At 41.6% G+C, this 17,325-nt stretch overlaps 1 protein-coding gene across 6 annotated transcripts in view; it reads left to right on the forward strand.

Moving 5' to 3' along the window:
- The window catches only part of LRP1B (LDL receptor related protein 1B), a 2,177,452-nt gene that overhangs the window by 907,106 nt on the left and 1,253,021 nt on the right, over positions 1 to 17,325 (forward strand). For all 6 annotated transcript variants that reach the window (XM_082262163.1, XM_082262161.1, XM_082262165.1 and 3 more), the window contains exon 4: positions 12,820 to 12,939. In XM_082262163.1, the coding sequence (XP_082118289.1) occupies positions 12,820 to 12,939 (120 nt within the window). The remainder of the gene's footprint in view (positions 1 to 12,819; positions 12,940 to 17,325) is intronic.

The following is a 17,325-nucleotide window of genomic DNA, read 5'->3' on the forward strand; positions in this document are numbered from 1 at the left end:
GAACGATGTATGTCATTTTTTTTTTACTAGTAATGGCGGCAATCTGCTTTTTTTTTGCGGGACTGCAACATTGCGGCAGACAGATCGGACCCCTAACTGACATTTTTGACACTTTTGGGGGTACCAGTGACATTACTACAGTAATCAGTGCTAAAAAATATGCACTGTTACTGTAATAATGACACTGGCAGGGAAGGGGCTAAAACTGTGGGTGATCAATGGGTTAAATGTGAGCCTAGGGGAGGGATTCTAATTGTAAGGGGGAGGGGCTTATGGAATGACCATAGAGACTTGTGATCCTATATAGAAGGATCACAGGAGCTCTGTGATCATTCCAGAGTGGGGAGCGATCGCGGGTGTCAGGTGGCAATCGGAGCTGCCTGCCCTATGCATCGGAGTCCCCGCTGCTGAGTGGGGGTGGGTGCATGTCGCCAGCGGCGAGTGAGCGCTCGCCCCCTAGCTGCCAGCGCGCGACCAATGTAGCCCTATGTCAGTTTGCGCAGGAGGGCCAGCCTGCCGCAGTATATATGTGGGCGGTCCAGAACCGGTTAAGGTGGAGTTGTGCTTATATTGAAAAACCAAAGTTTTCAAAAAAATAAAAACTTTAAAAAAACTTTAAAAAAATTAAAAAAAAACAAACATTGGAGTGGATTTTATATCGGGATAGAGCATGTTCACTTTGCAAAGTGTTTAATGTTAGCATAGTGAATAAGATGCAGTCAATTGGCTGTACTGCAAACAGCCTCCCGGAGTCCTGCAGTGTACAGATGTCCCATGGAAATCAATGGAGTTCAAGCACACATGTGCAGCATGAAGAGAAGGTGACCACAACGTTTCTTTGGTAAGGCTAATGCTGGGAAATGATTGATAATGCTGCGCCAGGCACAATGGCACAGCAAACATCAATGGATTTTTGGAGGAAGGTAAGTATTTTACCAAACTGGCTGTGCTCAGTGGGTGGAAGATGGAAATCAATTAAGGGAAAACTTCACTAATGGTGAAGTTGACCTATTACCCTTTCACTTCCACAGCAGTAAGTACTACGACGCAGCAGGATTGTGATTTAAACAAACTAACGATCTTAATTTAGACCAGTGTTTCTCAACCTTTTTTAAGTCAAGGCACCCTTTAAAATTATGGGCAATCTCGAGGCACCCTCCAAAATTATGAACAGTCTTGAGGTCCCCCATTCTAAAATGTAAAAACTATTCCTATAGTTTTACATAATGCAGCAACATCAATACACGTAGGACACCCAACGTTAAAGGTGATTTATTCTTCTGAATACACTTTTGCAATCTGGTACTGACTACTATTCCAATGTTTCTCTTTTCCCTCAGCTTTTTTCCATCACTTAGCTAATGAGACCACAAAGCTGATAGAGAGAGGCAAGGGAGGGTCAAACAAGGATGATATGCAGGCAACTGATATCCTCCTTATCAGCCAATGATGTCATTAGCTGATAAGGAGGATGTCAGCTAATTATGTCATTGGTCGTTAGGAGGTTGTCAGCTAGAAGGTTATAAGTATGTACAATAAAAACCTGTGGCTTTGTGTAACTAAAAGGCAGGTTTCTTCCATTCACCGGCTTGTATACAATTTTGGGGCAATTTTTAGGCATTTTGCCAAGGCACCCCTGAAGAAACCTCAAGGCACCCCAGGGTACTTGGGCACTCCGGTTGAAAAAGGCTGATTTAGACTTTGCAATATAAGTGTTGCGCCTTCACCAGGTTTAAAATAATAAAGATTTTATACTTGTCTGCTCTCTGTATGATATATTAAATGTTGCTTACCTCTTCTTCTGGAAGTTCTCCACCAGCGCTATCAGATTCTCCCTGATCCTAGGGCATGCACTTTCTTGAAATGGGGTATGTGCATCTATAGACATACAGCACCGGTAAGCTATGACCCCGCTCCCTCCTCATAGGAGTTGGCCTATGGCTCCCGTTGCCCTCTGTGTCTCCTCTGAAAGCAGAAATTGAATGGATAGGTGCTGCAGCCAAGACAGTGTGGAGTAGTGACATGGACTTAAGTACGTGTTTAGGGATGGGGCTGGATAGGGCAGGTAGTGGGGATTTTTTTTTCTTTTAATAAAGAGAATGCATTAAGGTAAAAAACTTTAGACTTTAGAACTACTATAAGGTAGATTGATAAATGTGCACTCTAAATCTGTTTGAAAAGCTTTTGAGTTCCTACCCAGGACATTCTGGCTTGCAGTTGGCCTTCATCATGGCTTGCTTTAAGCTTCTTTCCATTGACTTGTACAAGGGAAAAATGAGTTCTGACTCACACAAAGGCCCATGTACTTCATTGCAATTGCATCCGGAATTCACACTGGTGCATACATAATGCATATGACCTCATATTATGTAAGTCAGCAGCATTGTTCATTCAAATACAGAATTTGGCTGTAATTGAGAAAGCAAACGTAATTTTACGCAGATGAATGTTACTCATAGACCACAAGTAACTCATAGCAATAAAAAAAGGAGAAGCCTCCGTCCTTGTGAAAAGAAATGTCTACTTCCATTCTCTTTCCTACAGAAACAAAGTAACTAAAATGCTAATTAAACGTTAGGACTGAGCTATTTAGTACTGGACGGCGGGTTCACGGAATCACCGGCTGCTTTCATAAAATTACCAGCGCCTTTTATCCCGGCACACAATGACTGAAAGAAAGTGCAATGAGTAGCGGTGTGTTACGTTTATTTCAATAGCGTAAATGGAGACTCTCTTTTTTCCCTTTGTGCTTTCTGAATTCAAATAACACTTTAACTGTAATGAATTTATGAATATCAATGCCGCTGTCACTGAGCCTTTTTAGGTATGCAAACTAATTGGTAAGTTTGTCTAGGAAATTATTTTATCTTTTTTTATTTATTAAGGGGAACCTGTCACAATTGGGGTTATGCGAGACTCACTGCACATCAAATTAAATTATTTGGCAGTCCTACTTATAAAGGGTTTAGTTTTGCCTTGTTATTGATCTTCAATTTCCTTATCTGAATCTGATACTTTATTTGGAATTATGGGCACATCTGTTGCTGTCTATCCTTGCCCAGCCCTGGTCTGCAGGAACAGATTAAAAAAAAAAATAAAATAAATACATTTAAAAATACCTCGCAAAAAAAAAGAAAGAAAAACACACATAAAAAACCCCTAAAAAAATAAATAATAATTAAAAAAAAACTCAGGCTCGATGGACCACTTGTCCTTTTTTCTGCCATACCTTTTCTATGTTTCTACTCATTCCGATATATATTTTACATTTTTATTTGATAAATTTACGCAATAATAAAGCTGATCTCTAACCAGTGACTGCCCCCCCCCCCTGCATTTTACACTTCATCTCCCTTTAGTAAAGTAGAACTATAGGCAAAACTCTTTTTTTTTTACTTAGGATAGTGTAAGGAAGGGTTATAACCCATGTCAGATTTTATTTAATTATTTGTGTTGTGTCTCATTCTGAAGACTTCCCTTCACTTCCTGTTCCATAGCCAAAAAGGAAGTGAGAGGAAATCCCTGAAAATTAAGGGAATCTCCTGGGGACTCCCAGGTCACCAGAACTAGTGTCTCCATTGGAAGAGTTCTACTCTATTACTTTTCTGGAGACAACCCAATATTTGGTATTTTCTTTACTTCCACTTTCAGTGATAATGGTAAACAGGACATTCGTGGGGAGCTTTATATTCTATAAATAACTGATTGGCTGAGGTAGAGATCATGACATCATCTGCCCACCTGTCCACCCCAGCCAATCAAAGGAAGCTTTGTATTAATTCATAGAATACAACTCTTCCCATTGTCAGGAAATCTAAACAACTAATCATGACAGCAATACCAACTATTTATTTAATGTAAGACAGTGCCTCCGCCCTTCCGACGTGCCAATTAGCTAAAAATAGATTCTTTAAATATACACTACACTGATTTGTTTAAGTTCCTAGGTTACTGTGTATATATTTTTAGCACAATAAAATGATCAGTGAAAGTATGGATTACATAACCATAAAATAAATGGCAATTTATTCAATGTCAAGTCACTTCAATCATTTATACATCTGAGCAAGGTCCATAAAGACATGGATGAGCACATTTGGGGTGGAGGAACTGACCTTGACCCAATAGAACACCTTTTGAATGAATTAGAGAAGAGACTGCGAGCCAGGCCTTCTCTACAACACCCGTGTCTGACCTCACAAATGCGCTTCTGGAAGAATGGTCAAAAAATCGCATAGACACACTCCTAACCCTTGAGGACAGCCTTCCCCCAAAAGGTTGAAGCTGTTATAGCTGCAAAGGGTGGGCCATCTCAATATTGAACCCTACAAACTAAGACTGGAATGCTGTTACAGTTCATGTAAGGCAGGCATCCCAATACTTTTGGTAATATAATTAGGCATAGTCATCACTATTTAAGAATGCAAGTAATTTTGACTATACCGGTGTTCCGTGAGAATTACCTACCCCGTGAGAATTACCTACCCCCCGTCACTTCCGGCCAGGAACAGCTGAGCAGCGCAGCAGTGCGCATGCTCACAGGGCCGGATACCTAAAGGGACAACAGAGGAGCAGACTAGTGCGCATGCGCACTAGTTTGAAAATAGCACAGTGTACCGTTGAAAAAACATACCCACGCGGCGGTTAAATAAAACAGCGGGGCTGCAATACGAATCATCTCCGCTCGTGTGCCTGTCACTTCCCTGATCTCGGCAAGTAAATATAAAAGCGGCTGGCGTCTCCGTGATTTATGTTTACATACACCCGCCGCCGCTTTTATATTTAGTTGCCGAGATCAGGGAAGTGACAGGCACACGAGTGGAGATGATTCGTATTGCAGCCCCGCTGTTTTAATGTAAGCGCTGCATTCCATACAGTGCCGTGAACCGGAAGTGACGAGGGGTAGGTTTTTCTCACGGGTAGGTAATTCTCACGGAACACCGGCAGACAACAATGTCCACTTTAACCACACCCTCTTCTTGAATTCTCTGCAGCTGAATACATGGAAAGTGTTTAGACTACTAGTTATGCTGATGCTGCTCAACTTAATTACTTAATTCCTTGGGTTGGGGATGGTACCTTTGAATATGATTTAGTGCCAAAATTTACTTGTGCAAAACTATGAAACCCACATTCATTTGGATTCATATGTGAGAGAAAATGTTGCAGTGTAGATATTAAATAATACTTTACAAAGCAAAATAGTTGTGGATTATAGGACCTAGGATTCGCAAGGCTGCTCACAATAGAATCTGACTAGTAGGGAGGGTCTGGATTAATGATGGAGAATTTAGATGATGTACAGATGATGAGTTTCCCTGCGGGGACCCATAGAGGATATTCTGAGAATTTAAAAGTGCACGATCGCTAGAGCCCTTAGTTCGAAAGAGTGTCCCTTTTTCTTTCTGAACTTTGCCTTTTATTCCAAAAATTCCCATATCTAAGGACTAGCCTAAAAGGTGAAGTCCAAAATATTTACCCACATCTGATTGGAAGGCATTTTTATTGATTACGCAACTGTTTATTTAGGTGCTGAATATACCTGTCCACCAGATGGTGCTCTAGGACCAGGAATTCCTGTTAAATTAGATTTACTCAAAACAACCTGATTTGGGATGTTGTATGTTTATCCATGGTTTAATTCCATATATAGTACCCTTATAATGGAATGGATGAGGTCACCGGTGGGTATAATATTACTTGTGATCTTAATCTTTTTATGTGCTTTCATTTTAATTATGGAATATTTGCTAAACATGGGCAACTTATCAAGATAACAATTTTGAGGTAATAATTATTGAACCCTAAAAGGACATCTGGGTAAGTAGCACATCATAATTTTCCCCCTCACTTCTGAATCATTCATACTATGAAATCATATTTTTTTCTAATTTTTACGTTTTAGAACAATGCAGTACATACTGTATACTTGATAACATTATTCTTATCATGACTGAGTCCTTTATATGGTATGATGCCCTGTATATAAGTAAAATAATTGCTTCATAGTTTTAACACTTAGTTTTTTTTTACTCTTTAAATGGTATCCAGGAGATCTGAATTAATTTTGTTTTATATTGAAATTGTTCACAGTCTATCAGAATAGTAGAATCAATTCAGTTCACTTTGATTTGACCTCTCTCCATGTATTTATTTACTTTTTATTTGCATTTGCAGTGAATTTTTTGAGAGTTTTCTTTTGTTAATAGTTTGTGATGCACAAGCTCAGTTTGTTAGCAGTTCCTTATCCTTGGACAATGAGAACAGCTGAGCATGCGAAGACTGACGTTTCTTGTCATGCTAGAGACATCGAGAATAGACTTTGTATTTTCCAAATGATAAGCTAGTTGTTATATGTTTGAATAGCAAATATATTCATTGTTCACCAGCAGTTTTCAATGACCTTGGCTTGTTTGAATTGCGCTTAAGCTTTTCTACATGTCAATCTTTCAAGGTCCTTAGATTGGAAGAACTGAAATCCAATGAATAAAAAGGACAGGTCAGGGACAGTAAGGCTAGAGGGGAAAGGGCTAGATCAGAGGTAGGCAATCTTTGGCCTTCTAGCTGTTGAGGGACTACAAGTCCCATGAGGTATTGGAAGACTCTAACAGCCACAGGCATGACTCTCACATGGAGAAGCATGATGGGTTTTCTTGTTTCACCACAGCTGGAGGGCCAAAGTTTGCCTAGCCCTAGACTAGATGATCTTGGACGTCATCCAGCCACGAAATGGGGCTGGTGCTATCTGACTTGTAATGTGAGAAGCTCACAGTGTGCAGTGAAATCGGAGTGAGCTATTTCAGTGCAAGAGATGATCCTCTACAACTGTGCAAAACTAGAAATAAAGCTGGAGTTTACCTTTTAGTTTTAGGTTAACTGGGGTGGTAGGGATAAAGGGACAATATATGATGGAAATGGGCTCAATGGTGTATTCTTTCACTTTGCCTTGCATTGTTAAGGAACATAGAGTTCACAAATATTTTAACACAGTTTTATTGTGCATTGCGACATTTTTGATTACGTTATTTCAAAAATCCTCACAGCAAACAGAAAACTTGCCAACATGACTTGCTCATTTCCATTCGAGATACAAAGAAAGTCTAGACGGGATTTCAGAGCTAAAGCTGTTGTAGGGCAGGTTTTTGTTTTCCTCCTGGACACGATCAATTACTTTAATTCTACCCCTGTACATCAGACACATCGCGCTGCCCAACTGTTCCTGTCACAGAGGAACACAATGTGGGGAATATCCGCTGCTTAGCGGTTGATGCAATCACACTAGCTGAAACCTTGGAATCTTCCCGTAAGATTGGTAAATCCCATCAGGTTTGAAAACTGCCAGGTCTAATTAAGGCACCTCTGCTGCATCGTCAAACAAAGTCCAAATTTCTTCTTTTAATTTATTTAGAGGTAATTTATTTTGACTGAGTGTATTTTTTTTTGTTATTACCTCCGAGGTTTATCTACAACAGGCAATGTGTTTCACCTTTGAAGACCTTATGTTTCCCGCCCCAGGCAAAACAATTTGTATCTGGAGCCTTCTCAATTGACAGTCATTTTCCAAGGATTATTGAGAAAATTATATTTATATTGATTTGTTAACGCAATAATCCAAACAAATAATCAGCCAAGCGCTCACTCCGAAGGGGAAGACTGGCGTGCTGCTCTCCTCAGGCAGGGAACTCCAAACGGATGCATAAAAGAAAAGAAAAGGAGGCGCAAACACCTAGTGCATTACCCGTGGTACTGTTAAAATTGGTTTAATAAAAATGCTGAATGCATACTCACAAACATGAAGAATAAAAATCGTATTGCAAATTCCCGTCACCCATGTGTTGGACCATGTCCTGGAAATTGCGACCGCTAACGCGTTTCGGGAGTCAAGCTCCCTTCCTCAGAGCTCTTTCAGCATTTTTATTAAACCAATTTTAACAGTACCACGGGTAATGCACTAGGTGTTTGCGCCTCCTTTTCTTTTCTTTTATATTGATTTGTTACTTAAAGGATATTTCCATCCCATTCTGCAAATGTTTTTTTTGTAAATGAAAAGGCCATTCATTTAAAAGATGTGTCTGTAATGGATGAGGTCCTGGAAAAGATCTGAGTTTTAATGTGAATTCAATTCAGTGGATGTTTGAAGCTGAACTCCAGGCAGATATAAAAGACACAGATTTATGCAGCTCTGTATTCATTATTAAATAAGGAAAACCACCATGAGACCCTAACATTTCCCAGAATAATATCCCTATAAAGGTCAATACTTTGCTCTGTTACTGCCCAATTTGTCAAACACCAATGATTCTTCCATGGCATGAATGTGTTTACTCAGGCACCACCTGTTGTAGGGTGACAACTGTACCCCAAATATATCTAGTGGAATTTAGTTACATTCAAATTGACTTGTTCTACAATGTTAAAGATGTTTTGTAGCTTATCCAAGCCACTTTGTTCTGCTTCATCTGTATGTAATTTTTCTGCTACAGAACAGTCAGAAACACATGACGAAACACATGGCGAGGATTACATAGCTATCTTTTAAAACCCAGAATAACTTACTGTGGGCCTCTGAGTACTGTGACTTACTGTATTGCTGAGGGCTGCAAAGTAAGCTGATGCTCTAAAAAAACATGTTTCTCAATAAACCATGTCCTTTAGGGACATTAACCTTCCATTCACAGTAGCACAATTCTTATGGTATACTTTTTTAGTCCACAGAAATCATCCCTGACCCTGAAAGGGCTAGGTCTTGTGTTTCCTCCCAGACCAAAGGTTCCTAGTCCTCTCCTACCATGAAAATACTGTACATATTAAGGCCAGTTTACTCACCATTATGATTTTGATTGGAAACAAATGTTAACAGCAACCCTCAAATTTTCCACTCGCCTGTTCGCATTTTACGAGTGGAAAATGATTGAGGGTTAGTGTGGCGCTGCCTCGGGAGCCATTCTGCCAGTGATCACCCAGGGGAAGAGAGGGGAGAGGAAGAGGAAAGCCGGCAGAATAATCACAGAGCGGGGATCGCCCTGCTGTAACAGCTTTCATTTGAAATGCCAGGCACTCATCTTCACACACAGCACTGACTCCTGGCCCGGCAGAACAGAACACCGGTCTAGTGACGACTATCATAGGAGCCAATCCAAGAGGCAGGACTGTGTGTGACAGTGAATGCCCGACAATTCAAATGAAAGCTGTTACAGCGGGGCGATCCCCACTCTGTGATTATCCAGCCGGCTTTCCTCTTCCTCTACTCTTTCTTCCCCTGCACTGGTCAGGCTGCATTGATGAGCAGAGTTGAGGCTGCATTGATGGGCAGAGGTGAGGCTGCATTGAGGGGCACACGTTAGGCTGCAATATTGGGCACAGGTGAGGCTGCATTGATGGGCATAGGTGAGGCTGCATTGATGGGCACAGTTGAGGTTGCATTGATGGACTCTGGTGAGGCTGCATTCATGGACACTGGAGAGGGGACATTGATGGACACAGGTGAGGCTGACTTGATGGGCACAGGTGAGGCTGCATGGATGGGCACAAACTAGGCTGAATTTATGGGCATTGATGGGCACTGATCAAGCTGCACTGATGGGACACAGGTGAGGTTGCATTATTGGACACTGGTGATGCTTCTTAATGGGCACAGATGAGGCTGCATTGATGGGCACAGGTGAGGCTGCATTGATGGGCAAAGGGGAGGCTGCATTGATGGGCACTGATGAGGCTGCATTGATGGGCACTGATAAGGCTGCATTGGTGGGCACAGGTGAGGTTGCATTGAAGGGCACTGGTGAGGCTGCATCGGAGAGCACTGGTGAAGCTGCATTGATGGGCACTGATCAGGCTGCACTGGTGAGGCTGCACTGATGGGCACTGATAGGCTGCATTGATGGGTAATTATAGGCTGCATTGATGGGCACTGATGAGGCTGCACTGATGGGCACTGATTAAGTTGTTAATAATATTTATTTTTGTAACTTCCGCATTCATGCAAAAACATTTAACAGTGTCATTTTATGAGATCATTTATGAGGGCAAGTTTAGGGGTGGAATTAGGGGCAGGGAAGGTTAGGGGTCGGGTGGGGCAACTTGTGGCGAGTAACCTTAAGGCCTAGCTAGTAGCTCAGGACTTGAACATTGGAGCCCTGTTAACAGGATAGGCACATACAAGCCAATGCAGACAGTATCCTTGGCTGGGGGTTTTTAGTACCGCAAGCAATAGTGCCAACCATTTAGTTACCATGCTGTCTCAGATTTATCCTTTTCAACTTGAATTTCATTCACTAAAACATTTATTGCTTATGACACAAAAACGGTAATATGCTGACCACAAACGACTAGAGATAATACAAAAAAAGTTAGAAAATGTGTGATAAACATTTTTACAACTTGTCTTAATATGTGTGTGACCTCATTTACACTCTGTTAATTAATGACAGTTTAATCTACTAAAGTATGCTGAACACATTGAAATAGAGTTGAGTAATAGAGGCTGTTCTCTTAGGCAGCCCAAAGATGGGGTATATGCAATTTTCTATTCATCAGAAGGAAAGAAAATTGCTTGATCCCCCATCAACACAATCAGTATTGATGGGGGAATCCCTCCTGCAATGCTGTCTCCTGCTCGCGGGGAGCATGTGGAGCCTTCCTGCCAGCAGGACACAATGTTCACTACCGGCCAGCTTTAGCAAAGAGAATGTCCACTTTAAAAGATTGTGCTCGCTTTGAAAATTAATGGTAGTAAATAAGGTGAATATGTATTACTTTGAAAACTCAATCATGCTCAAATGGAAATTGAAAAAATAGGAAGAAACTGAATTTTTGCTAGCACATCCGGGAAAGTCCCACAGCTAGGTGCTCTTCCGAGTGATGCCGCATCCCAGGCTGCATCCTGGAATCATAGTTTCACCCTTATTTGAGTTGCTGAGCATTTGCAGTAGGAGATAGTAGGAACTCAAGTAATCGAAGACATGAATGGGCAGTAACCACATAATTAAGGGCAAGGTCACCTATAAAACCATCTGTACAGGTGATTCTAGCAGCAATCTTTGTTTAGACAGAGCCTATTTAAGGCCCTGGCTCCAAGACTTGGCACACATTTTGCGTGTGGGTAGTGTAGGGACAGGTCAACTGTCTGAAAGGAACAGTGATTAGTGGAAAGGAGAGGTTACATATGACTAGGGAAAGGATAGAGGCTTGCCATCCTTCTGGAGACCTCCCCATTTGGTCTAGGACTGGCCAGGCTGCATTCCATCCTTCAAGATGCTCATCTGAGACTTGTTCTTCATCTGCCATGAGTGTTCCCGTTGAATTACTGGATTCCGCATAATACTAGCTCCTAATACAAGGATGCGTGGAATGCATGCCAAATATACACATGGTGTCTCTGGTTATGCTGGTACTTATATAGCGCCATCATATGCTGAGCCTGTCAACAGTGTCATCTTTACCCCTTGCATGTGCGCTCCCCTAATGCTGACAAGAGGAGAAGATTTTGTTGGAGTCCCTGCCTGTGATTTCCAGAGTTGTATAAAGTACTCGAAACCCATACTTGAGTAAAAGTACAAGTGCTTGATCAAAAAGTGACTTGAGTAGAAGTGGAAGTGCTTGATCAAAAAGTTACTTGAGTAGAAGTACTAAAGTATTCAACATTTTTTGTACTTAAGTATTGCAAATAGTTTTTTTAAAAAAATTTTGCTACTCAAGTACTGAAAGTAAAAGTACCAGTAGTTTTGAAAAAAAAATTGCTACTCAAGTACTCAAAGTAAAAGTACAAGTACTGTGTTATGTAGTTATTAAAGAAAGAAATCAAAAGTTTGAACATCATATTGTTTTTTATTATTTCAAATGCAGCTTTTATTTATACATACAGTAGCTTTTATTTTTGTATGCGCTGATAATACACATGTTTAGAGCTTCATGAAACCTGCCATCTACTGTTCTGGCAGTGGTAATTTTATAATTGTAACGAGTAACTATGCAGCACAAAAAAAAAATATCGGAGTAGAAGTATTGAAATCATTGAAAAAATGTAGTGAAGTAAAAGTGAAACTAGGAGAAAAAAATTCTACTCTAGGAAAGTACAGATACCGCATTTCGGTACTTAAGTACAGTAGTGAAGTAGTTCTACTTAGTTACTATACATCTCTGGTGATTTATGGTACAAGGCTCATTAATAGCCACCTGTTGGTGAGTGCAATTCTAAGGGGAGTGTTCATTCACGTGGTGTGGTGGAAGTGGCACCGAGGTGGAACATCTGATAGTGTCAACATATGAATCATCACTTTTGAGCTGTCACTCATTTGCTTCTTTGAAGTGGTCCATCACCACTCGCATGAATTTATAACTTTTGTGATGGTGGATTTTGGTATTTAGACTGATGCTGTTATTACTTTATTCATTATAATACAAGTTATGTTCTCTGAAATCAGAGTCTGTGTGTTTACTGCTGCTGCCCCACACTTCACCTCCCCACAAATACGTTTAGAACAAGAGCAAAGGATCAATTTAAAGGACAAAGATAGGTAATAATAGGTATGTCTAGACCTCCTCTTTCAAATTTGAAAAAAGTAAATGAGTTTAAAATCACTTTAACTGCAGGCTAGGAATTTAAGCCCATCAGGACTGTGTAAATGTCAAAACTGGATGGACAGAAATGCAAAACCTTTGGCATGTGAAACATTTCCCAAATGTATTTTTAAACAATGTACTTAGCTGTTTGCCTAGAGTCCCCCTTTAAGGTTTCTTGTACAGCTTTTCATTGGATCATTCTCTTCTATAATCTCGATTAAAAAGCAATTCTTTATTTTCTGTTTGTCTTTTTTGTAGAGCTGCAATCAACGTGTCAGAAGCAGAACTGCCAATACAGATGTGCACTGAGCAGAAACAGCACGCAGTGCTACTGTCGAGATGGCTACGAGCTGGGAGCAGACAGGAAAAGCTGTATAGGTAGGAGAGTTGGCTGTGTGCAAGATTACCACCTTGCTCATTCATCTGTGTCTGGGATACATTCACCACTTGGCACTTACATGAATCATATTGCATCACAAGGGTGCCTGAGCCTCTCCTGTCACCGTCTTGGCATCGCCCGTGTGCGATTTAGTAAATATCAGCTTGATCATTTCCATCGCTTCCATGCATCTGCTGCTATTTACGATGACTGCAATAGCTATCCAGAAATAAAATAAAAAAAGAAAAAATATGCCGCAGTCTTCTCTGAAATCTAACACCTAGGCATCGGTGCCTATAAAATGCCTCCATTGATTTTACAGCTTTTATAAATAGCTAGAAAACTGGCAGAAGGCAGCAGATCGGCACTCGCAAGGCAAATGATGCTGTTTTGTGTGTTAGGCCATCTTCTCCATCTGCTGCTCTCTCACATTGATTAGATGAATAGCCCTTAAAGGGATCTATTTATCCCTAATAGATATATACCGATATCTCCCAGAGTAAGGTCATCTTATTTTAATTGTAGAAATCGTATTAGTTGCACTGCTTTTTAAACATCTGTCCCCTATATCAGTGTTTCTCAACCTTTTTTTTTAGTCAAGGCACCCTTTAAAAATTATGGACAGTCTTGAGGCACCCCATTCTAAAATGTAAAAATGATTCTAATAGTCTTACATTATGCAGCAACATCCACAAGTCCAAGTAGGACACCCAACGTTAGAGGTGATTTATTCCTCCAAAGCAAATACACTTTTGTAAACTGGTACTGACTCGTATTCCAATGTTTCTCTTCTCCCTCAGTTTTTCAGCTAATGTGAGGGGCAGGGAGGGTCAAACAAAGATGCTATGCAGGCGACTGACATCCTCCTTATCCACTGATTATGCCAATGGTCATTAGGATGCCAGCAGCTAGAAGGTTGTAATTGTGCACAATGAAAAAGTTTTTTTGAAAACGATTTTTGGGCAATTTTTAGCCATTTTGCTAAGGCACCCCTGTAGAAACCTCAAGGCACCCCAGGGTGCCTGGGCACACTGATTGAAAAAAGTTGCCCTATATTGCCAAGTTTTTCTATGTTACACTAAGCTAGTAATCGTGATGGAAAAACACGGTACAGCAAAACATTTGTGGACACCTCACCATCACACCTATACTTTATAGCAAAAGTAGGAGGATACACCTCTAAATTATTAAGCTCAGCTGTTTCCAATGAAGGGTACTGTTGATGCTATATGGGATACAAAGACATTTTGAGACAAGTGCGCACTTCTAACCTTGTGGTAGCAGTTTGGGAAATACCTATGTGCACAAAGTCAGCTCCATAAAGACATATTTTGATGAGTTTGATGTGGAGGAACCCAAGTGGCCTTCACAGATCCTTGGCCTCAGCCCTACTAAACACCTTTAGGATGAACTGGAATCCTGATTGTGAGCAAGGTCTTCTCATCTAACATCAACACCTGACCAGACAAATGATCTTTTGGGTGAATAGGTGCATATTCAGAGTGTGAAGCCATAGTTTTGGAAAGGGTTGTCTAAGATGTCCTCAAACTCATGGTCATATAGTAAATAAATGAAAAAAATATATACATATACACATACAGTCTGTGAAGGTTCTGGTTTTTCCGGTTCATGGCATTTAGTCACATTTACATGATTTGTTCTGTAATGTTGAAATGTTGGGATTGATTTACTAAAGGCAAATAGACTGTGCACTTTGCAAAGTGCAGTTGCACTCTACAAGAGCAGTTGCTCCAAAGCTTAGTAAATGAGGTAAAGCTTCACTTTGCAAAGAATTTCCAGTCACATGCAGGGAAAATAAGAAAAACTGCATTTTTGCTTGTGTAGCAGGATTCCCAGCTGTTTTGCTGGATATGGGTCCCCCTGGGTCACCGGGTGCAACAAAAGTACCTTTGTGCATGCTTCCCCAAGTGTGAGCACTGAGACAATGATCAGTCCAGTATCTTTTGTATTTATTTTGTAACTTGGATAGGAGAAGGGAATGAGTGGGATACTCTTTTGCTTCAACTATGAATAACTTGGCGGAGACACTTGAAAAATAGTGATTGGTGCTGACTTGACGCTGGCAGGATGCCAGTCAACGCCAGTTAACGCTGGCCTGATGCCTGATAACACTGAACTGACTTGTGATTGCCTTTTCACTAAATAAGTCCTCTTTAAGCTCCCTTAAGCACTCCTTGCTGAGGTAGCTATCTGTATACACTGCTGCACTGCTGAACACTTCAGGGCCCACACCTGTGCCCCCTTTTTCCTATCACTTCTCTTCAGGGTCTAGACACAGGCACCCCCTTTCCTCTAGACCTCTCTACTGGTTAAGCTGGCTCCCGGATCCCTTTGACCTTCTGGAGAGGTCCCCTCTCCTAGGCAGACCCCTGGGCAGTTTCAAGTACTCACGATACTGTTCTTCCTGGAAACTTCTGTCCACAGCACTCTGGATCCCTTCTCTGCAGCCCAGCTCAACCTCCATCCTCTAGGTCGACTGCCCAAGACACCTTCACTACCACTGACAGGAGGAGAGACAGCCATCACCCTCCTCCTGGGACTCTGCTTCCCGCCAAAGACCGCTCTGTCATGTGCTCCCCTCAGACTTATACCCCATCCCAGGATGCATTGAGGCAGACTCTGCCCACTGAGATAGATATAAGTCCCAGGATGCTATTGGCCAGGTTTCCTCCACTGCCCAACAAGAGCCCTCATTGGACACAGTGGGGAGACTCCCCAGACTCAACAGATACCCCTGGAAACACATGACAGCCTAGCTGAAAGATCAGACCCCCCTGATAAGCAGACAGGGCCATATAAATGCTTTTTCCTAGCACCTACCTAGGAGGGTGCTACACTTGCAAATGATTGGAAGATAGAAGTCAGCAGAGCTTCTGTTCATTTACTAAGCTCTGGAGCAACTGCCCTTGCAGTGTCCAAATGCACTTTGGAAAGTGCACAGTCTGTTTGCCTTTAGTAAATTAACCCCCTTTGTTTTCATTCAAGTGGCTTCTATAGTGAACTTGGAAGCAGGCAGGGATGTATGGGTAGGTCTCTTTGCCTGTGCAGGCCGCTGTCTCCAGTACAGTGTAGGCAGGTGATCCAAAAGGTAATGCATCCCCCCAAGCATAGTTACATAGTTACATAGTTACATAGTTAGTGAGGTTGAAAAAAGACATCAGTCCATCCAGTTCAACCTATGATGTGTGTGTTTGCTTTTAACCGTACATTGTATACCCCTGTATGTTGTGGTCTTTAAGGTGCCCATCTAATAGTTTTTTGAAACTATCAATGCTCCCTGCTGATACGACTGCTTGTGGAAGAGAATTCCACATCCTTACCGCCCTTACAGTGAAGAACCCCTTACGCATTTTAAGGTTAAACCACCGTTCCTCTAGTTTTAGTGAGTGGCCACGTGTCTTATTGTATTCCCTTTCTCTGAATAGTTTGTTCCTTATGCTAGGGTCGCCAGTACAGTATTTGTACATTGATATCATATCCCCCCTCAAACGTCTCTTCTCTAGAGAGAATAGGTTCAGTGCTTGTAGTCTTTCCTCATAGCTGATGTCCTCCATTCCCCTAATTATTTTTGTTGCCCTTCTCTGGACTCTTTCCAATTCCAGCACATCTTTCCTGAGAACTGGTGCCCAGAACTGGACAGCATACTCCAGATGTGGCCGGACCAGAGTCTTGTAGAGAGGGAGAATAATCTCTTTATTTCTGGAGTGAATCCCCTTTTTTATACATCCCAGTATTCTGTTGGCTTTGCTTGCAGCTACTTGGCATTGCATGCCACTGCCAAGCCTGTTGTCAACCAGTACCCCCAAGTCTTTTTCCATCCTAGACTCCCCCAGAGGTTCCCCCCCTAGTGAGTAGCTTGCTTTCTGGTTTCTGGCCCCCAAGTACATTACTTTACATTTATCAACATTAAACCTCATCTGCCATGAAGTTGCCCACCCCGTTATTTTGTTCAGGTCCGCTTGTAAGGTTTCCACATCCTGCATAGAAGATATTGGCATGCTTAGTTTAGTATCATCCGCAAATACTGAGATTGTACTAGATATCCCCTCCTCTAGATCATTTATGAATAAATTAAATAGGATTGGTCCCAGGACCGAACCCTGGGGGACCCCACTTTCCACACCCGCCCAATCAGAGTACTCCCCATTAATCATCACCCTCTGGACTCTCCCCTGGAGCCAGTTCTCTATCCAGGTACTCACCTTATGGTCCATACCTACCTTCCTTAGTTTGTACAGTAAGCGTTTGTGGGGAACGGTGTCAAAGGCCTTCGCAAAGTCCAGATACACCACATCCACAGGCTTACCTTTATCTAGGTGGCAGCTCACTTCATCATAGAAGGTTAATAGATTGGTTTGGCAAGA

Source organism: Pelophylax lessonae (genome assembly GCF_965119305.1).
Source record: "Pelophylax lessonae genome assembly, chromosome: 6".
Taxonomy (NCBI): Eukaryota; Metazoa; Chordata; class Amphibia; order Anura; family Ranidae; genus Pelophylax; species Pelophylax lessonae.